This window comes from Neomonachus schauinslandi, chromosome 2 (assembly GCF_002201575.2).
Source record: "Neomonachus schauinslandi chromosome 2, ASM220157v2, whole genome shotgun sequence".
NCBI classification, from domain to species: Eukaryota; Metazoa; Chordata; class Mammalia; order Carnivora; family Phocidae; genus Neomonachus; species Neomonachus schauinslandi.
Window position 1 is genome coordinate 171251749 of NC_058404.1, and position 23255 is coordinate 171275003.

General features: G+C 37.1%; 1 protein-coding gene across 1 annotated transcript in view; it reads left to right on the forward strand.

Annotated features, from left to right (window-relative positions):
* RFC1 (replication factor C subunit 1) overlaps window positions 1–23255 on the forward strand; it is a 71383-nt gene that overhangs the window by 20881 nt on the left and 27247 nt on the right. The window contains exons 5-7 of the mRNA XM_044912749.1: window positions 12491–12723; window positions 13835–13912; window positions 22172–22249. Coding sequence (XP_044768684.1) covers window positions 12491–12723; window positions 13835–13912; window positions 22172–22249 — 389 coding nt within the window. The remainder of the gene's footprint in view (window positions 1–12490; window positions 12724–13834; window positions 13913–22171; window positions 22250–23255) is intronic.

Consider the following 23255-nt stretch of genomic DNA (forward strand, 5'->3'; position numbering starts at 1 on the left):
AAAAATTTAGGAAATAACCTTAATTTAGAAAATAACCTACTTCATTCAAGTGCTTTTGTTTATATTATTATACAGTTCTTTAGGCTATATTATACAGATCTGTAGCCTGATCGTTTAGCTCTATGACCTATTTTTCATCATCACTTTTATTAAATCTGTCTTCTATTGATTTTTAAAGTACTTTGATTACATTAATCTCCCAAATTATAGGGAAAGGAAAAAAATGGCTTATAAACATCTTCATAGCTTACCACTGACTCTAGTAAAATGTTCTTGTAAGTTGGTAAAAACCCAAATACTTGTTGTACTGGGTAAATATATTTACTTTTAGCTGTTTAATGAAGTGAGAGACCTTGAGTTTTGTTTGGCATAGATGACCTTTTATTAGTCAGTTTCATCAGGGGCTGGTGTTTGGTTGAGAATGATGGGAGTTTTTCCCTGTCTTGAAAGTTGTTTATGACTGGTAATTTTAATTGAGCATGTAATTCCAGAGACAGTGCTCTTGAGGTTATAATTATTTTCGGGATGTTAAATGGGAAAAAATTGGGAATGTGGTGTTCTCTAGTTCACCATGTAATATTAACGACCTGTGACTTTGGAAAATAGTAGCAGAAAATATTACTGAGGATGTGTGTAACATTCTCTTTTGCGGATTTTTAGAGGCATATAGTTTTGCTTACCAGACAAATGGGGATAGATTATGTATAGGATAAAGAACGTTTCTTAGATGTTTTCAGGGAAACTAGAGTGATTGAGCCTGAAAATTTCTTTGAAGTGAGAGGAAACTTAAGAACTGTGTATTACAATTCTTTGATTATACTTGTTAAAAAATAATACTGATTTGTGCACTAAGACTCTATAAAAGAAACTGAATTTTGGGGGATGAGAATTTAGATTAGTATTATTTTAAATTACCTAAGTAATTTAACCACATTCTCACTGAAAAAGGAGTAAACAATTCAGATGAAAATGTTTTATTCCCTCATCCATCCCTTTTGCCTTAGGTAGCTATATAAATAAAAACATATACACGCATCCATATATATAAATATATCCATATACACACACACTTTATTTATTTGAGTGGCATTCTATTATAAAATTTCTGTAGCTTGCTTTTTCATAATGTCTTTGACTCCCTCTTTCCCTCCGTTCCTCCTTTCCTCTCCTTGTCTCCCTCCTTGGCCCTTCCTCAGCTTCTGCCTCTTTGTTTCTTTTTTTTTTTTTTTAAAGAATTTATTTATTTGAGAGAGCGAGAATGAGAGAGAGCACATGAGAGGGGGGAGGGTCAGAGGGAGAAGCAGACTCCCCGCCGAGCAGGGAGCCCGATGCGGGACTCGATCCCGGGACTCCAGGATCATGACCTGAGCCGAAGGCAGTCGCTTAACCGACTGAGCCACCCAGATGCCCTGCCTCTTTGTTTCAATACAGAAAGATTCCTATCTCATTCTTTTAAACTTCTGTATGGAATTTAATAGTATGCATTCAGTTTTTTCATGTTCTTATTTTGGATATTGGATTATTGATGTGTGTACACACTTGTTTATGCTTCATTGCAGTATAATGTATTTAACAATAAATGGGTGATTCACAATGAAGAATATGATCACTTAAAAGAGAATAGTATTTCTTGAGGTTCATTTTAAGAATGTAGTTTACCTGCCTATATTGGGAAGAATAGATAGGACTTCCACTTTCTGCTCCTGGGCACAGTGCTCTTATGAGGATTGCCCCCGCACCTCCACCAGCAGCATTTGTATTTTCCTTTTGACTTTTACTAATCTTATGGATCAAAGCACCACTAATAATATATTTTTTTTTAACACATGCTACTATTAAGTCAGGTCTTTTCCAGTTTTTAGGCCCAGAAAACGGGGACTTTACACTTACCTGCATTAAATTTCTTTCTGAAAGAAACTCTTACATCTTTTTTTTTCTTTTTTAAAGAAATTTAAAAAAATTTTTATTTAGAGAGAGCATGCACTAGTGCCCATGTGGTGGGGGGAGGGACAGAGGGAGAGGGAGAGGGAGAGAAAATCCCAAGCAGGCTCTGTGCCCAGTGTGGAGCCTGATGCTGGGCTCAATCTCACAGCCCTGAGATCATGACCTGAGCCAAAATCAAGAGTTGGACGCTTAATCCACTTAGCCACCGAGGTGCCCTGAAGCTCTTACATTTTTATCTTGTTAGATTCTAGGCTTTTGTATCCTGATCCAGTCATTTATTTAATAGTACTTAACAATATTTATTCAACAAACATCATGTGTTCACTGTATGTACATAATAGTGTACTGGATAATCTATGAGATAAAAGAATAAAGCATAGTCTTGTCTTCAGGGGCTTAGAGTTTATTGGGGAGATAAGTCTTTTATATAAAAATTACATAAGGAAAAAATTAACAGTGATAAAAATATCTTCTAAGGATATTGAGGCATGGGAGAGGTAACTTTCATTTTGGAGGTTCAGGAAATTTCCTGGTGGAGAGAAAAGTTTGAGATAAATGTGAAAGGTTTGGAAGAATTTAACATGGAGATTTAGGTACTGTGTGTACTAGAAAGAGAGAATAATGTGGGAGCTTGGAAATCAGTAGTGCTATTTCATGTGCATTATTCATTACTTTCTAACCTATTATAGAAAGAGAAAATCTAAAAATTCAACTTAAAAACTTTTACAGATTTACATGATTAATACTACCTAGTATTGTAGCTCATATATATTTTTTTAATGAAGAAACTTTTTTTTTAAGATTTATTTATTTTAGCGGGAGAGAGCGTACATGTGAGTGGGGGTGGGAAGCAGAGGGAGAGGGAGAATCTGAAGCAGACCCCGCGCTGAGCATGGAGCCCCATGTGGGGCTTGATTTCACCACCCTGAGATCATAACCTGAGCTGAAACCAAGAGTCGGATGCTTAACTGACTGAGCTACCCAGGTGCCCCGTAGCTTATGTTTTCTTAATTATGGTATCTTCTACAAAGGAGTCTCTTACTTAATTTGAAACACCTGTGTCCAGAGTGAAAGGCAGGGAGAATTCTACCATAATGATAAAATAAATTTCGTCTTGTATACTAGTGTACATTTTTTTTTCAGAACACTTCTACTGACTTCATGGAATGGAATAGCATTATTATATGGTTTCTATTTCATACCCATCTCATTTGATCTTCAAATCTACCTAATACTAGGGGTGACTTATTATAGAAAGCTTAAGGAAGCAATTTTCAATCTAAAGTTGCACAGAGTTTTACTGTGCAATATAGTTCTTTGGATGTTCCTCATGTACTTGTTTTTTCATATCCTCTGATTTCATATCTTCTACAGATTTGATAAACATATCTGTGTATTTCTTTCCGAAGCATTGGTAAAATTATTTAGTATTAAGAGACATGTAAAGAAACCTTTTCCAAAATGGACGTGATCTATTATCAGCACCTTGGATATAGCTTTTCTGTTTCTCATGAGTGGCTGTTCAATTACTTACGGATCTTAATAACCACTGTTACTTATTTTGTATTTCTTCATTTTGCTATAAATCAGTGCTTCTCAGTCAAGGGTGACTTGCCTCTCAGCGAACCTTTGACAGTATCTGGAGACATTTTTGGTCGTCACGGCTGGCAGGGGCAATGGCGTCTAGTTGGTAGAGGCTAGAGATGCTACTAAACATTGTATGGTGTGCAGGAGAGCTCCCTACAGAAGGATTATTTGGCTCAAAATGTCAGTAATGTAGAGGTTGAAAACCCTGCCTGACCCTGTCAGAAGAGAATTTGGTGACTGTTTTGTTGAACTCCAGATAGCCCTTGATAGCCCTTGTTTCTAGATTCATCTGCTAGTCCTATAACTTCTAGAATAAAGAAGCTCTTAGGTCAGCGTAGTTTATTCCTGGTAATCTCCATCTTCTGCTGAATATTCCTTTTGACCTGCTTTTGATGTTACTGCATAGAATTGTCACCGAACCTTTCCTTTTCTGTAGTTCTGTGGTTGGGGATCTGCCTTTCCCTTTTTGGCAATGAGGATTCCATTTCTTGTTTCAATCTTTAGGGACTTCTTCATATTATAGATGATTCAAAGGTCACTGATACTGCTATAGCAATTTTATTCAGATTCACATTAACTGAAACATTTTTATAAGAGCTAGATACTTTCTTAAAATCTTTTTTGCCTAATAGTTTGTTCTTCAGGCCTCTTTTAATAGTGCATGTTATGAGACCTGAAAACAATTTTAAGTGGCATATGGAGCACCAGAGTCTCTGGAATGATTATTGAGGTTCTGAAGCATCTTTGAAAATGAACAGACTGTTCTTGTGACACATATTTTACTGTCAGGCACTTGTGAAACTATGAGAGACACAGGATTGTATTCCAGAATGCCAAGGAAATAGGATTATATTAGGAAAATAGAATTAAATACTAATAAAATAATATCCAGGTGATTTATACTTGGCTTTAATACTGAGACAGTTTTGTTAGCTCCTCTCCTGTGCGGGGAAGTGGAATGTGAATGGAAATGGGGAATTGCATTGCCGAACCACTCCCTTTACTCTTCGTGGCGAGTCAGGTTTCCTTCTGGTGCCTGTTTCATACCTAAGAATTATGAGTTGTGCGATGTACCTGTGTCCTACTGTCCAAGCCCCCCCACCCCGCCCCCACCATCACTTTTCTTTTTCTGTGAGAGCCAGTAGAGATGGAGGCAAGGAAAGTAAGTGGTAAAATGTTCCACTTTCTCCTTCTGTGTTATGTTTTCTTAGTAATTGAAGCCAGCTGTGACTTTCCATGGACTGTTGTTACTCCCGCTCTGGTGGGGCCTCGGCACCTAGGTGGTGGGTAACATCACAACACAAGCCGGTACTTTGCCTCTTATTTATCATTCCTCGCCTCCCTAGGCCTCACAAATTATAAAATGGGTTTATTTAAAAGATACAATGAACCCTGATTCTAAGAGGATTTATTGGTACTGAACCGTAAGCTCTCTTAATTTCTTGATTAAAGATGAGCAGTCTCAGAGGTTTTATTTAATTATACTGAAGTACAGAATATTAGATTCACCACATAAATGGTGCAAAGATGGTATGTTTAGTTTCTCTTCCATCTACTTAATTAACAAATACTTATTGAAGACTTGGCATATGTACGAACCTTTCTCTACTTCGAAAACCAAAATGACAGTTTGAGTTTTTGACCCAAGGACATAATGAAAAGGAACTTTGTAGGAAAAGGCTCTAAAAACTCAGATTCCCTTTTTAGTTTTTGAGTAGTTGTTGCTAAGTAAACTATTTTTAATCTCTGTAACCAGATCTCTCTAGCATGATCTCCATTAATTTGGTTTCTATGTGTTCCAGACTGAGGGAAAGAAAATCAGAATCCCAAACTCTCAGCAGGATGAGCTCCATAATTAGATTTTTTTTCCTTTTTGGCTTGTAAGTAGATTTCTGTATGGACCTGCACATTATTTTCTTTCTCTTTCATTTGTTATCCTTTCTAAATAAATGAATGTATCTAACTGAGAGTGGCAAAGCAATCTCCTCTCCCAGGCAATTCCTCTGCTGTATGTTGGATAATGCTAGTTTACTTGGTGATTGTTACCGCATTTGAGGTTATGTTGTATATAAATAAAAATAAATGGTGTTTTTATAAGGGGACAGATATCCTGGAGGGAGATTCTGAGTGTTCAATTGCCCATGATTTTCAACTAGCTCTAAGAAATTGGACTTAGATCTAGTTATCATTATTATAAGTTTCTGGGGAGAAGAGAACACAGTTTGCCTTTGGCTTCTGACAGTGCAGGAACAAATATAGGCTCATTAAAAAATAGGAACAAATGGTAAAAAAGAAAAACAATCATAACTTTATCTGGAATGTTTCATTTCTGCACACTGTGTAAGATCGTAAAATACTTGTTTTACATGAGGATGGTCACGCCAACACCTGTTAAATGACTGTCTTCTGCAAGCAGCTGATTGCATTATCTTTGGTCTCTTTTGCCTTCTTTTTCCATAGTGTATTGATATAGCCTTTGAAATATGAAGGACTAAAGGAGTTTTAAGACAGCCAGTTCAGAAGTCACTGCTTTTTTCAGGTTTTCTGGTTTTCTAAGGCAAGATGACAGAATGCTTTTAGATATGTCTGCGACTTTATAGAACACCATATTTTTTTATATTCTCCTTAATGAAATCCTCTGTATTTATAAGAAATATCTCTATGCTTAGGATCATGAGTTTGCTTTTTTTGGTGTTAGTTTTCCCCATAACCGTAAGAAGTATGGGGGAGTGCATAAATCACGGAGTACTAAATAAGTGTCGAATCAAGCAAGCCAGTCTTTTTTTTCTCTTTTCACAACTGTATTTCACTCGAATTGCTCCTACTTTCCAAGGGGCCTGGAGAGCTATTTATTTAGTGGTTAGCAGAGAAGAAAGGGCCTTGTATGTAGTTTTAGCTCAGTACAGTATAAACATAGTTGAAATTTTGTGCAGAACACTTCATATTTTTTTTTAATTCATGTGTAATTCCATTTTTACTCAGAAATTATGAAAATGCTTAAAAAATTATGTCTGTGTTTGGATTATAGTACATCTTTGGATCTATAGCTTGAAGACATTGTTAAGTTTAAATTCATGTATTCTAAGCCAAAAATTCAGAGAAAGGCTCTAATACCCTCCACTGTTTTTTAATTTTTAAAATTTTTTTATTGTGTTACGTTAGTCACCATACAGTTCATCATTAGTTTTTGATGTTACGCTCCACTGTTATAAAGAGATCTCTAGGAGAGAAGGCTCATGAAAAAGAAGATCCCCTCTTAGGGGTGACATTTATACCTATAATGTTAAGGCTAACCTAAAAGAACAAAGTGATGTATTTTTTTTTTTCCAGCTTAATTTTACTATTCCCAAAATATTTTTGAGCTTTGAAATATGGGATTAATTTTTAATTACTGCATGGATCCATTGTATGGCTAGACCACAATTTATATAGCTCTTCCCCAGTTTTGATTATTTCTGTTGCTTACATTTTCATGTTCCTAATAGTGTGATGAATGTGTTTATATACAAATATTTGTCAGTACTTCTGATTATCTCCAAGAATTACTGGGCTAAAGGTTATGAACATCTTTAAGGCTCTGTGTATATTTTGCCAAATTGCTTTCTGGAAATTCATACTAGTTTATGTTTTCATAATCAGTGTTTCTGTTAGAACAAATATCACATTCTCACCAATATTGAGTATAATTAAAAAATCTATAAGACTATCCATAGATTCTCAAAATTATAGAAGGGAAAATCTTAAGAATTTGGTCCAGCATTTTGCAGAGGAGGACAATGAAGCCCAGGTAATTAAAATAGGGGTGCCTGGCTGGCACAGTTGGTGGTGCGTGCGACTCTTGATCTTGGGGTTGTGAGTTTGAGCCCTGTGTTAGGTGTAGAGATTACTTAAAAAGATCTTTAAAAAATAAAAATAGTAAGTTGAAGTCAGGTTAGAATTTTAATTTTCTGGCATTCTGGTTCAATGTTGTTTTCATTAGAGATTACTACTTTATTATTTATTGAATGTCTATTAAAACATGGATAAGTCCTATACTGGGCACTTTGCTTTTAAAAAATCTAATCTTCCCAATAACCCAAATTGTGAATGGCTTGAAACTGTTTTAAGCATTTATACGGACGAGGACCAAAGGAAGAAATGAGGTCAGTCTTCAAATGGTCAATGTGAAAAAGGATGGATTAAGGAAAATAGATGGAATTCACAGGGGAGTATTTTGGCTTAATACAAGGAAGAACTTTTACTAAAGAGTACAGTAGTGCTAATCATTAAGAAAAGGGAGATCACAGGGCGCCTGGGTGGCTCAGTTGGTTAAACGACTGCCTTCGGCTCAGGTCATGATCCTGGAGTCCCTGGATCGAGTCCCGCATCGGGCTCCCTGCTCAGCAGGGAGTCTGCTTCTCCCTCTGACCTTCCCCCCTCTCATGCTCGCTCTATCTCATTCTCTCTCTCAAATAAATAAATAAAATCTTTAAAAAAAAAAATTTAAAATAAAAAAAAAGAAAAGGGAGATCACATTGAATGACATTGCTGTGTGTTTGTCAGGAATGTGGAAAATGGAGTCTGTGCATTGGATAAGAGAGAGAACTAGTTGACTAAAGATAATGCATTATAAAGAATATGGTAGAGTACCTGGCAGGTAGTTTATTTTTTATTTATTTATTTTTTAAAGATTTTATTTATTTGAGAGAGAGAGAATGAGAGACAGAGAGCATGAGAGGGAGGAGGGTCAGAGGGAGAAGCAGACTCCCTGCTAAGCAGGGAGCCCGATGCAGGACTCGATCCCAGGACTCCAGGATCATGACCTGAGCCGAGGGCAATTGCTTAACCAACTGAGCCACCCAGGCGCCCTGGCAGGTAGTTTAATGCTCGATAATAATAACTATTATTAATAGCAATTAGATAAAAAGATACCATGAACTCTCTGAAGCTAGTGACAGAATAAGCAGAGATGCTGATAAATAATGAAAGAAGTATGGGCGCCTGGGTGGCTCAGTTGGTTAAACGACTGCCTTCGGCTCAGGTCATGATCCTGGAGTCCCTGGATCGAGTCCCGCATCGGGCTCCCTGCTCGGCAGGGGGTCTGCTTCTCCCTCTGACCCTCCTCCCTCTCATGTGCTCTCTCTCATTCTCTCTCTCTCTCAAATAAATAAATAAAAAAAATCTAAAAAAAAAAAAAAATGAAAGAAGTAAACAAAGGAAGGAGAAAACTAAAGCCAAGCCTTTTCTGTCTCAGAAAGCCAAGGGGTCAGAAAGTTTCTAGGAGATAGTCAGTTTGTTGTAAAATATTAGATCGAGGTTAACAAGAAAGAGAAGTGTAATATACAGATGAAAAATGAAAAATCACCCAAATCTATCCAGAGATATAAAAATTATTAACACTTTATTGATTCTTCTCAGGTCTTTGAATGTGAATTTAAAAGTATATCTATAAATATATATAGGTAGATACAAATGTGTCATTAACATTCTGTTAAGTCACCTGCTTTTATCACATAATAAACATATGAAGATGTCAGTAAATATGGATATACATTACAATTTTCTATTTCATAGACTTCCGTTATGTGGTTGAACATACAATAGATATTTTGGTTACTTGTTTTCTCATTGTATAAACACTATTCACTTGCTTCTGTGTTTGGTCCCACTGTCATAATTGAGGCTTTCTTTTTTGCCTAAACGGTATTAGTCACGTAATTGTCCCTTCATCTTTTCTTGTCCTCCTGTAGGCTGTTCTCTATACTTTTGAGTGAACAAATGCTGTAATAAGCATTTTGGTACATATATCTTTGTGTGCTTGGTCCTTTATTTTGTTTTGTTTAAATTCTTAGAAGTGGAATTGCTGGGTCCAGTTAAAAGGTATGCATATGTAAGGTTTCAATACATATTGCAAGATCTTCCCCCATGAAGATTTTTAAAAATTTACAATCATTGCCTGTTATGTATGTGAAGGTCCCATTTCCCTACATCCTTGCCAACAGTCTTTTATATGTAATAATCTTAGAAATTTTTGATCTCACTAAATTTCATGTTAGCCTATTACCTGTAAATATTTCCGAGATTGCTGGAGAAAGGGTTAAACTAGGGATTGCAAGTATCTCCGGTACCATTGTTCCCCTTTCTGAGCCTATACCAAAAAGCAGTAATTGATCTTGTCTGAAGTTCTGAAGACAGGTAAAATATCTTAGATAATGAGGAAGTTCTTGAGTAATTAGAGAAGAACTGTAACAGAAGAACAGTGATTGACTTGGTCCATTTAGTACTGGGGTTTTCTGTCATACTGCTGATAAGCATGGCTGGGTGTAGGGGAAATGGAATGTTCCTGCTTTTGGCATTTTAAAGTGGGGGGACAAACTAGTAGAGAACTGTCATTTTGCAGAGACAATGTAATTTTGTTCTTTTGTCGTTAAGGTAATCCCTCCTGCCCAGAAATAGAGTTGTTGAACTTAAACCACGTGAAAATTGTGAAATTTAATAAGCTCTCAGATAAGATTAGAAGCCTTATCTTATATACACTGGGATGTGTTTTTAATTTTGCACTTACTGCCTAAGGAGAAGTATTGATTGTCTATACTTAGCAGGTTCTGGTTTTGTGTTTGTTTTGTTTTGTTTTTAATTAAAGCCAGGATATCAGCAGTGTTGGTCTTGTTTTGAATCTTCTTTTAAGGGTACTTTGCATAATTTTTTTGACTGCTAAGTAGAATAGTTTGTTGGTGAATGCTACTGGTTTGGTTAACTGAGTCTACAGCTTAACTGAGTCTAGGGGTTTAAAATAAACCAGCCATAAATTAAAAATATTATGTGGGCTTCTGTATACAGCAGTTCATTATTTTGTTATCTTACAGAAAAGGAAAAGAGTTTCAGATTATATTCTTAATGGTTATTAGGATTATTAAGGGTGATTTTCCTGGCTGTTATACTTAGGTGGGATGGTGATCATGTCACTTCTCCTTTGCAAAAACCATCTGAATCAGACACTTTTCCCCACATCTGGCAGAGACAGAGAAGGACTGATTGTCAAGTAGGGAGAACAGATATATGAGTGACTGAACCTAGTCTGCTGGCTGACTCTTGTTAACAGTGGTTAAACTGAAATCTGGTAAGTATATCTAGCCGTGGATGTGCTTAGGAAGATTTATGAATGAATTTTTATTTCAAGCTTGAAGGTAGATTGACTATAGTTGAAGATAAATAAGACAAGTATGCTTTAATTAAAATCTTTTGGTTGCAGGTTAAAACCTACTTACTGTAAAAAACCTAGCTTATTATAAGCAAAATGGAATTTGTTAGGCCACTGTCATATCTCACTATCATATCTCACTGAATGCAGGAATGAATCTTTAGTACCTTAGTTTATTAGTTCAGCAAACTGATCAAGGGTAAGATTGGCCCCCATCTTGATCAAGTGCCCACTCCTGGTTCAGTTGTTGGTGGCAAGGAGTATGGAGCCATCTTATAAACTTATCCATGATTATTGCAGGCCCGTGGAGGGTAGTATCAGGTGTAAATTCTTTGGGAATTTGTAGTGAACAATTCATTTGTAGTGAATTTGCTGTAAGTGATGGATTACTTTTTGTGTTTAGTAATCGGAAACCTGTAAGGGTTATGCTTTGTAAAGTTTATAGTTTCATTTTAACATAATAATTAGAAAGTAAGACTAAATCCTTTTTGATTTTTACATATCTTAGGTACTTTCCTCTTTGAGATGACAACCACATAGGAATAGCACAGTGCCTGGCAAATGCTTTTGGCTGAATGAGGGAGTACTTGAGAGGAAGTGACCACCAGATTTATGAAGCGCCCCTCTCCATCCCCAGTGACCTAGTCTTCAAAATTGCCTTTTAGATTTTTCCTTTTATTGGATTTCTTTTGTTATTAGGCCAACACAGCTTTTTATCTTGTGAATCACTGAACCAAACAAAAAAAAAAGTATAGTTAGGCCCTTTTGAGGTACATTGTTGTATCTAAGCATTAGAAAGACTAGAAAGCTTCGAAAGACTTTTAAAACCAGTTGTTTAATGGGAAATTTTTAGAAAGCTCAAATGTCACCAAACAAATGCTTAAAGTCTTAAACGAAGGGGTAGATATTGCTAGACAGTCCACCTTCATATATAGCTAGACTCTGACAACTTCTTGCCGCCTCTGCAAATACCACCTAGTCCAAGGCGTCAGCATTTCTTCTAGAACAGCAATATCTTTCAACATGGTCTTCCTGCATTCGCTTTTACCCCTTGACAGTGTGTTCTCTGAAAGACAGGACCTAAGTTGGATCACTTCCTACTCTGTTAAAAATTTTTCAGTGATTCCCATTCTAAAATAGAACCTAACATTCTTTCCATGACCTAGAAAGTTCCCCATGATTTGGCCCCTTCCTCTGTCACCTTAACTCTAGTCCTGTAGCCCCTTCCTTGTGCTGCAGTCACAATGACCTCCAAGCACACTCACATGAAGGCTTCTGCACTTGCAGTTTTCATTGCCTGAGGTATCCTTATTGCTTATCAAAGAGACTTTCCCTGATGACTGAAACTGAAAGAGCAGCCCTCATTGCTCTTTACTTCGTTCTTCCTGTTTTACTTTTTCTTTATAGCAGTTACAGCTTGACAGCATATATTTGTTTACTTCTGTATCTGTTTCCTCTTCTGGACTCCAAGCTTCACGAGGTCAGGGATTTTGTCTTTTTTATTCACTGCTATGTCCTCAGTGTCGGTGGGAGCTCTGTAAATATTTGTCAAATACATGAGTAAATAAATAGACTTGTGTACTCTGGGTGCTAATTGGCAGAAATTGTTTATTACATCTGTGGTATTGGTGAATGTGAGGATGAGTTGAATTCAGGAGATAGGAAGAAAAGAAATCATTCTATAGCTCTGGTATGCCTTTTATAAAGCTGGTGGAAGTGGTTGCTTTATATAATTAGAATCGATGTTTTATCATAGTATTTGGTTATATTCCATTTAAGATGAAGAAGATGACTTCATGTGTAAGAAGGCAGCCTCTAAATCAAAAGAGAATGGAGGATCTACAAATAGTTATCTTGGAGCAGCAAACATGAAAAAGATTGAAGAAAACACTAAGACCAAGAATAAACCTTTATCACCAATAAAACTTACCCCCACGTCAGTGCTTGATTATTTTGGAACTGGAAGTGTCCAAAGATCAGATAAGAAGATGGTAGCAAGCAAAAGAAAAGAGGTGAGTGTTCTACATGCAAGCAAGAATGTTCATGATTTGTACCCATTCACTGTTACATTAATAAGAGAAATTTGGATGTTAAAAAAAGGTCAACATATTTTATTAACGAAAATAATTTTCCTGTGATTATGGATAAAACATATTGCCATCATTTTAGAGGATGAGGAAGTTAAAATATTGCACATGTAATATTCTTTTTAAGATTTTATTTATTTATTTGACAGCACAATCAGGGGGAGCAGCAAGCAGAGGGAGAAGGAGAAGCAGACTCCCCACTGAGCAGGGAGCCTGATATGGGGCTGGATCCTAGGACCCTGGGATCATGACCTGAGCCAAAGGCAGACGCTTAACCGACTGAGCTGCCCAGGCGCCCCTGCACATTTAATTTTTTTTTGTATTTGGAAGTGGGAAAAGATAATTTAAATCATAAGGATAAATTACAATTCGTAGAATTTAAATACTCAGAATACAAACTCACTTTACCATTGACCTCAGCCAGACTGAATTGGACAGTAAGCTTGTTCCCAAATGAGGTCATAAGTATATAACTTATAAATCGGGCTTACCTGTTATACTTTTGACCCTTTTACTTTGGCTTATGTTGGACTTATTATTTTCTGGGCATTTAGGAAACAAATACAGATAAATTATAGTGAAAGTATAAAAGACTGAGACTTCTTTTCTGTTTACATACTCTCCCCATGATCTCATCCGGTTAGTAATCGGAAACCTGCCCAATGGTGTATGTTTGTTGATTTCATTAGTGCCTCCATAGGATAAATGTAACCATTCACACATACTGGTTTGCCAATGTTCTGGACTATTTCTGAAGCCAAGATGTTGGTCTACAGGTCTTTTTGGGTGTACTTCTTTTGAACATTTCAATAGATTAAAGTGAGAACCATCTGTTTGTAGGATATTTGTTCATTAGGAAATTGGATATGGTCAGGGAGTAGCTGTGAACATAACTTCCGGCTGGTGTGCGCTGAGACTATTTTATAGCATAAACTTATCTCTCATTGGTGTATTTAGTTAGCTGCAGTCAAGAAAAAGCACCTGATTTTTAACTTAAGGTTTATGCTGATCTTGCTTGATTTTCTTTGAAATACAGCCTTCACAAAATGCAGATGATTCCAGATTAAATGATGAAGTCATCGCCAAGCAGTTGCAACTTGATGAGGATGCAGAGGTACTGGCATTTTGTTTAAGTATCATTAACAACTTGATGTTGTGCCTTGCTATTTAGTCTACTCAGGCAGGGGTGCCTGGGTGGCTCCGTCATTAAGCGTCTGCCTTCGGCTCAGGTCATGATCCCAGGGTCCTGGGATCGAGCCCCACATTGGGCTCCCTGCTCAGCGGGAAGCCTGCTTCTCCCTCTCCCACTCCCCCTTGCTTGTGTTCCCTCTCGCTGTTTCTCTCTCTGTCAAATAAATAAAAATCTTAAAAAAAAAAAAGTCTACTCAGGCAAACAATCAGGATGTTCTAGTTTAATTTTGGAATGACTGTCATTATAAGAGTTGTGTGGGGACACTACATCAAAAACTAATGATGTATGGTGACTAACATAACATAATAAAATAAAATTTTAAAAAAAGTTGTGTGTAAAATAAGTTAAAATCTAATATATAAAAATCTAAATTTATGTAAAAGATAAGTGATCAGAGCAGGGAGTAATTATTTAAAGATTTATTATTAGATTTCTTTGAATGGAAGCCTTCTTTAGTATAGTTAAAATAATTTAATTTGGTCATATCCATTTTCTTTTCACTATGGGCAATTTCAGTCCACTCATGTGGCTGTAAGTTCTGTGTATATGCTGATGATCCCTAAATCTGTCCCAGTTCAGAGTACTCTCTTGAGAGGTAAACCTGTTATATTCATTCAACAAATACTGAGCCCTGAGTGCGTGGCACAGTTCTAGCTAGGTGTTAAGGATACTGCAGTTAAAAAATATGTCAGGTCAGTATAACTGCTATGAAGACAAGTAAAGGGATAGATAATTTTGGGGGTGATTAGTGGGGTTATGAGTGTTCTATTTTAAATAGAGGGGTTAGAAAGTCCCCACTGATGAAGTGACACTGGGGAACAAAATGAAATGATAATGGTGAGCCATGGGGCTGACTACCTGGAGGAAGATTTCCTCTAAACCGAAAAGCAAGTGAATTTGGAAATCCTGTAAGTCTTGACAAGTCTCTGGAACCTACCAAAAGTACTTGGAATGGTAAGGATTTTGGATTTTAGTCTCTGTGAGATGAGCAGCCAGCCATTGGAATGGTTGACTATAGAAGTGACATGATTTGATGGATCTTAAAAGCAAATTATTTTGGCTGCTGGGAGGCTAATAAACCATGGGTGTGGCAAAATCAAAAGCAGATTAGTTTGGAGACTGCTACGGTTGGGTAGGTGAGAGAAGATGTTGGCTTGTACCTGGGTGATAATGGAAGGGATAGTGCGAAGCAGTCGTAATCTGTATGTGCTTTGAAGGTGCAGCCTTCTAGTTGCTGCTGACAGATTGCGTGTAAGGTGGGAGGGAACGAGAAGATGCAAAGATGACTCCGTGGTTTTTGGCTTGAGCAACTGGATGAATGGTGATATCATTTATTAAAATGAACACTGGTACAAAGAAGAGAATTCTGTTTTGGACGAGTTAAGTTTGAGATGTCTAATAGGTTTCTAAATGGAGATGCAGAGTAGGTGTTTGGATAGAGGAATCTGGAGCTGGGTGCAAGGGGGAGGGTGCGGAGTGGGGGGAGGTCTAAACTGAAGATGTATATTTGGGGATCATTAGCATTTGAATGGTACTTGAAACCAGTGTAACTGGATGAGATCACGGAGAGAGTATGTAAACAGAAAAGAAGTCTCAGAATTGAACTGTAGGGTACTATTAACATGTAGAGGTCAGGAAGAAGAATATGATCCAACGAAGGAGATTTAAGAAAGTGACTAGTGAAGTAGGAAAATGAGGAAAGCTTGGTATTTTCTGGAAGCCAAATGAAAAATGTTTCAAGGAGGAGTGTTCGTCTCTGTCAGAGGCTCCAGACCTTGATACCTGATGCCTGAATCCCCTTCCTGTTTATTAGCTTAAGTGTCACTATCTCATACTTTCTAAACTATATTAGAAACCCCTCCTACATACTGTGTTGTACCCTGTTTTTTATTTTTTATTTATTATTATTATTTTTTTTAATAATTCAATTGTCTTTATTTGGAGTCATTCAGGGTGGTTTCAAGGACCTTTAGAAGTCCATAGAGGAGTTTGGGGGGGGGGGTGGCATCTCCGTGAAACTGTGTGCAAAATTTTGCATGCTGTGCATCCCATACACTCGAAAAGAATCAGCTGGAAAAACAGACTAGAAAGAAGCAGCAAGTAATTGTTGTAAGTCTACATTTGCATAAAACTTGTATTTCAGCATTTATGTTGCTTGACTTCTTTGAACACCTTCACTGAGCAGTAGCCTGAAAAGCTAGAGATCCTTTCATCAGAAAAATGCACAGTGCGCAAAATTTATATTTTTTAATTAAAATAAAAGTTCTCAGTGTTGTCTTTGCTTTCCTTTATTAAGTAAAATTATTTAAAAGTCTCTGTCTTAGAACTCCATGATGGTCTGCTTATATTGTCTGTGTGTTTTGGTTTCCTTCAAGTCATTTTGCTCCTGACGTACCTGTTATTTCTGATTGATTTCTGGACACTGTACATAACAAATTTGTAGAGAGAATTGGAGGTTCTAGATGTTGTTATATTTCATCAGGAGATTTGTTTTTGCTTCTGACAGCACAGCTGGATGCATCAGCAAACTAAGATAACCTTGTTTTAATTAGAGATTGTTGATTTGAAGCTGGGTTTTAGTTTATGAAGGGCTTATCTCTCTAGGTTACCTCTCTTTCTGTATTATCTACTTATTTTTTTTAATTTTTTAATTGTTATGTTAATCCCCGTACATTACATCATTAGTTTTAGATGTAGTGTTCCATGATTCATTGTTTGTGCATAACACCCAGTGCTCCATGCAGAACGTGCCCTCTTTAATACCCATCACCAGGCTAACCCATCCTCCCCCCCTCCCCTCTGGAACCCTCAGTTTGTTTTTCAGAGTCCATCGTCTCTTATGGTTCGTCTACTCCTCCGATTTCCCCCCTTCATTCTTCCCCTCCTGCTATCTTCTTTATTTTATTTTATTTTATTTTATTTATTTATTTGAGACAGAGAGAATGAGAGACAGAGAGCATGAGACGGAGGAGGGTCAGAGGGAGAAGCAGACTCCCCGCCGAGCAGGGGGAGCCCAATGCGGGACTCGATCCTGGGACTCCAGGACCATGACCCGAGCCGAAGGCAGTCGCCCAACCAACTGAGCCACCCAGGCGCCCTTCTTTTTTTTTTTTCTTAACATATATTGCATTATTTGTTTCATAGGTACAGATCTGAGATTCAACAGTCTTGCACAATTCACAGCGCTTACCAGAGCACATACCCTCCCCAGTGTCTATCACCCAGTCACCCCATCCCTCCCACCCCACCCCCCACTCCAGCAAGCCTCAGTTTGTTTCCTGAGATTAAGAATTCCTCGTATCAGTGAGGTCATATGATACATGTCTTTCTCTGATTGACTTATTTCGCTCAGCATAATACCCTCCAGTTCCATCCACGTCGTTGCAAATGGCAAGATCTCATTCCTTTTGATGGCTGCATAATATTCCATTGTATATATATACCACATCTTCTTTATCCATTCATCTGTTGATGGACATCTTGGCTCTTTCCACAGTTTGGCTCTTGTGGACATTGCTGCTATAAACATCGGGGTGCACGTACCCCTTCAGATCCCTACTTTTGTATCTTTGGGGTAAATACCCAGTAGTGCAGTTGCTGGGTCGTATGGTAGCTCTATTTTCAACTTTTTGAGGAACCTCCATACTGTTTTCCAGAGTGGCTGCACCAGCTTGCATTCCCACCAACGGTGTAGGAGGGTTCCCCTTTCTCTGCGTCCCCGCCAACATCTGTCATTTCCTGACTTGTTAATTTTAGCCATTCTGACTGGTGTGAGGTGGTATCTCATTGAGGTTTTGATTTGGATTTCCCTGATGCCAAGCGATGTTGAGCACTTTTTCATGTGTCTGTTGGCCATTTGGATGTCTTCTTTGGACAAATGTCTGTTCATGTCTTCTGCCCATTTCTTGATTGGCTTCTTTGTTCTTTGGGTGTTGAGTTTGATAAGTTCTTTATAGATTTTGGATACTAGCCCTTTATCTGATATGTCATTTGCAAATATCTTCTCCCATTCTGTCGGTTGTCTTTCGGTTTTGTTGACTGTTTCTTTTGCTGTGCAAAAGCTTTTTATCTTGATGAGGTCCAAATAGTTCATTTTTGCCCTTGCTTCCCTTGCCTTTGGCGATGTTTCTAGGAAGAAGTTGCTGCGGCTGAGGTCGAAGAGGTTGCTGCCTGTGTTCTCCTTTAGGATTTTGATGGACTCCTGTCTCACATTGAGGTCTTTCAACCATTTTGAGTCTATTTTTGTGTGTGGTGTAAGGAAATGGTCCAGTTTCATTCTTCTGCATGTGGCTCTCCAGTTTTCCCAACACCATTTGTTGAAGAGACTGTCTTTTTTCCATTGGACATTCTTTCCTGCTTTGTCAAAGATTAGTTGACCATAGAGTTGAGGGTCCATTTCTGGGCTCTCTATTCTGTTCCATTGATCTATGTGTCTGTTTTTTTGCCAGTACCATACTGTCTTGATGATGACAGCTTTGTAATAGAGCTGGAAGTCCAGAATTGTGATGCCGCCAGCTTTGCTTTTCTTTTTCAACATTCCTCTGGCTATTTGGGGTCTTTTCTGGTTCCATACAAATTTTAGGATTATTTGTTCCATTTCTTTGAAAAAAGTGGATGGTATTTGGATAGGGATTGCACTGAATGTGTAGATTGCTCTAGGTAGCATTGACATCTTCACAATATTTGTTCTTCCAATCCATGAGCATGGAACGTTTTTCCATTTCTTTGTGTCTTCCTCAGTTTCTTTCATGAGTATTTTATAGTTTTCTGAGTACGGATCCTTTGCCTCTTTGGTTAGATTTATTCCTAGGTATCTTATGGTTTTGGGTGCAATTGTAAATGGGATCGACTCCTTAATTTCTCTTTCTTCTGTCTTGTTGTTGGTGTATAGGAATGGCCACTGACTTCTGTGCATTGATTTTATATCCTGCCACTTTACTGAATTCCTGTATGAGTTCTAGCAGTTTTGGGGTGGAGTCTTTGGGGTTTTCCACATAAAGTATCATATCATCTGCAAAGAGTGAGAGTTTGACTTCTTCTTTGCCGATTTGGATGCCTTTGATTTCTTTTTGTTGTCTGATTGCTGTGGCTAGGACTTCTAATACTATGTTGAATAGCAGTGGTGATAGTGGACATCCCTGCCGCATTCCTGACCTTAGGGGGAAAGCTCTCAATTTTTCCCCATTGAGAATGATATTCGCTGTAGGTTTTTCATAGATGGCTTTTATGATATTGAGGTATGTACCCTCTATGCCTATACTCTGAAGAGTTTTGATCAAGAAAGGATGCTGTACTTTGTCAAATGCTTTTTCTGCATCTATTGAGAGGATCATATGGTTCTTGTTCTTTCTTTTGTTAATGTATTGTATCACGTTGATTGATTTGCGGATGTTGAACCAACCTTGCAGCCCAGGGATAAGTCCCACTTGGTCGTGGTGAATAATCCTTTTAATGTACTGTTGGATCCTATTGGCTAGTATTTTGATGAGAATTTTTGCATCCATGTTCATCAGGGATATTGGTCTGTAATTCTCCTTTTTGATGGGGTCTTTGTCTGGTTTTGGGGTCAAGGTAATGGTGGCCTCATAAAATGAGTTTGGAAGTTTTCCTTCCATTTCTATTTTTTGGAACAGTTTCAGAAGAATAGGTATTAATTCTTCTTTAAATGTTTGGTAGAATTCCCCTGGGAAGCCATCTGGCCCTGGGCTTTTGTTTGTTGGGAGATTTTTGATGACTGCTTCAATTTCCTTAGTGGTTATAGGTCTGTTCAGGTTTTCTATTTCTTCCTCGTTCAGTTTTGGTAGTTGATACACCTCTAGGAATGCATCCATTTCTTCCAGGTTATCTAATTTGCTGGCAGAGTTGCTCATAATATGTTCTTATAATTGTATTTCTTTGGTGTTGGTTGTGATTTCTCCTCTTTCATTCATGATTTTGTTGATTTGGGTCATTTCTCTTTTCTTTTTGATAAGTCTGGCCAGGGGTTTATCAATCTTGTTAATTCTTTCAGAGAACCAGCTCCTAGTTTCGTTGATCTGTTCTACTGTTCTTTTAGTTTCTATTTCATTGATTTTTGCTCTGATCATTATTATTTCTCTTCTCCTGCTGGGGTTAGGCTTTATTTGCTGTTCTTTCTCCAGCTCCTTTAGGTGTAGGGTTAGGTTGTGTACTTGAGACCTTTCTTGTTTCTTGAGAAAGGCTTGTATTGCTATATACTTTCCTCTTAGGACCGCCTTTGCTGCATCCCAAAGATTTTGAACAGTTGTGTTTTCATTTTCATTGGTTTCCATGAATTTTTTAAATTCTTCTTTAATTTCCTGGTTGACCCATTCGTTCTTTAGTAGGATGCTCTTTAGCCTCCATGTATTTGAGTTCTTTCCGACTTTCCTCTTGTGATTGAGTTCTAGTTTCCAAGCATTGTGGTCTGAAAATAGGCAGGGAATGATCCCAATCTTTTGTGTACCCCGTTTTTTAAACATTTATTGTAATTGCTATTTATCTGTCTCCCTATATGTAGGCTCTAAGCTCCACCCACCCAGGCTGTTTGTTTCACTCAGCCTTTGTGACATCAGTGCTTATTTTAGTCCTTTGCATAGAAAAGGCTCTTACTAAATATTGTGAGAGAACAGTATTCCAGTTTTCTGAAATATATCTGATCACATTTTATTACTTTAGCAGTTTGTAGTTTGTGTTTTCAAAATCTTTTCCATCTTATTTGATTACACTGAATTACATAAACTATAATGTCATAATTACCAATAATGAATTTCTGATGAGAGTATTTACATTTCTTCTGTTCTGGCTTCTCAGATCCTTTTTTACTAGAAGTATACTACATAGTGTAGTGTGAAGTTTGGGGAAAAGATCCTTTTTTACTAGAAGTGTACTACATAGTGTGAAATTTGGGGAAAATGGTGTAGAGTTCAACCAGAAATCCTTGCAGGGCAATTGGAGGTTTAGAGTTTGAAGGACCTTTCGATGATGAAGATCTTTCATATTGTTTTTAGCATTAGATGTGTAGTTCAGTTATGGTAAGTATAAGGCAACAGAGAATGTATTGATGTGCATCTGTCTAGCTTGCTTATGGTTTGGTGTAGCTCGAGTTCATTTTAGAAAAAACAAGAAAAGGCTTGGTTACTGTGTTCTCATCAGGTATATGCCAATTTCCAAGCCTTTTCTTTTGGACTGGATGGATTTGGAGGTTCTTTCCTTTGTTTGAATAATATAAGGAGACTTTTGTTTGATGTTACTTTAAGCCATTTTATCAGGGGCATAACACCAGTTAGTTTGTAAATGAGAAATATATTCCACTGCTACACATTCTTTCCTGGAAAAGCTCCCATTTTGCTGCAAATGAAAACACTAGAAATAACAACAAAGTAATTAGAATATCTGTGTGTTATGATTAGCATGTTAGGAAAACTTCTGATATGATGACTTAAGTTTTCAGAACAGTCAGAATAGATACATTTGAATTAGTAATTGAAAATTAGAGTTTGATGATTGTAAGTGATATTTACATTTGTATATATATTATTGTGTGCAAAGAAAATATATAGTTTTCTTGATTTCTTAGATTTACTTTTTTTGTGCCCTTCAGACTGTTTTTCTGTTAGGGTGAGATTCTTTTCAGAGCTCTTTGTAGAGTTCAAAATAAATAGAAATAAGAGATCTATAAATGTTGTATTGGAACCGTTAAGAATTTGAACTTTATAAGTGAGAAATGTGACTTTAAAATACGTTCAGTTTGGGGCGCCTGGGTGGCTCAGTTGGTTAAGCGACTGCCTTCGGCTCAGGTCATGATCCTGGAGTCCCTGGATCGAGTCCCACATCGGGCTCCCTGCTCAGCGAGGAGCCTGCTTCTCCCTCTAACCCTCCCCCTTCTCATGTACTCTCTCTCTCTCATTCTCGCTCTCTCAAATAAATAAATAAATCTTTAAAAAAAAAAAATACGTTCAGTTTGTCTATTGCACCCGTAAAATTAGAAATAAATGTTCTGAAATCTAATTTGGCTTAATGAAGCAAACCTGTGATACTGAACTATTAATATTAAGTAGAAGAATGTCATACTTTCTGGAAAATGTTTTTTCCAGTTTCTTCTAAGTATCATGACTCAAACATTTAAAAACTTTCATTTACAGAAAGAAAGAAAGCAACTTACTCTGTTGGTACTTTTTACAGCTGGAGAGACAACTACATGAAGATGAAGAGTTTGCCAGAACGTTAGCCATGTTGGATGAAGAACCCAAGACCAAAAAGGTGGCGTTTCACCAGGCTGTTTGTTTGCACTCTGAATATACACTGCAGATCAGTGTTTCCTTTCATACCTGTGTATTCGAGGCTCTGGAGATACAACCATGAGTCACTCTTCTAGAAAGAAGCTAAATTATTTTAATTTATAAAAATGTTTTTGGAGAAGCTTATCGAGAAACTTCTTGGTAAAGAAGTCAACCAGAACCCTTCTTCACAAAACAATGAATTGTAACTTTTACTTATTCTCTGTCACAAATGGGTTCTTATGTACGTGATCTCCAAAAAGTTAGCCTAGTTTTCACTGAATCATATTCTATTAATATTGTCCGTATCAATATCTGACTATTTTAAAAGATTTTACAGAAGGTGGGTATAAGACAATAAGGAGTTGGGAGGACTTTGTCATTTGAAAAGCCTTACTCCCCTGAAAGGCATTCAGATTATAATTATTAAAAAAAGAATACTGTGTTATGTATCCCGATTTATGACCTCTTTGTAAAATGGAGATTTGAGGGAGCAGTGGAGAGAGTGGATTTTTTTCTTTCCTCTTGAGAAAGGTGCTCTATTAAGCTTTAGATTGTTTTTTTAATTTAGTCTTTTGGGTTTAGATTTTAGTTTTCAGCTGCATAATATAATTTGAGAATTGAGATGAAAGAAACAGAAGCAAGTCTTCCATTCTGACAAGTTGGGAACAACTGTGATAATTTTTTATAGATGTATTTTTTATAACCTTTCAACAGTTTCCTCATCTGTAAAGTTAAACGTAAGAAAAAATGCTTCGTTTTGCCAGAAATTGTATGGATGAATGAATGAAAATTTATTGTATTGTCTTCTTGCTTTGGAAGGTGACCCTTAATCTTAGAATTAAAACTTAATTAAATTAAAACTTTGGTCCATTTTTTTTTTTTTTTTTAAAGATTTTATTTATTTATTTGAGAGACAGAGAATGAGAGACAGAGAGCACGAGAGGGAAGGGGATCAGAGGGAGAAGCAGACCCCCCGCTGAGCAGGG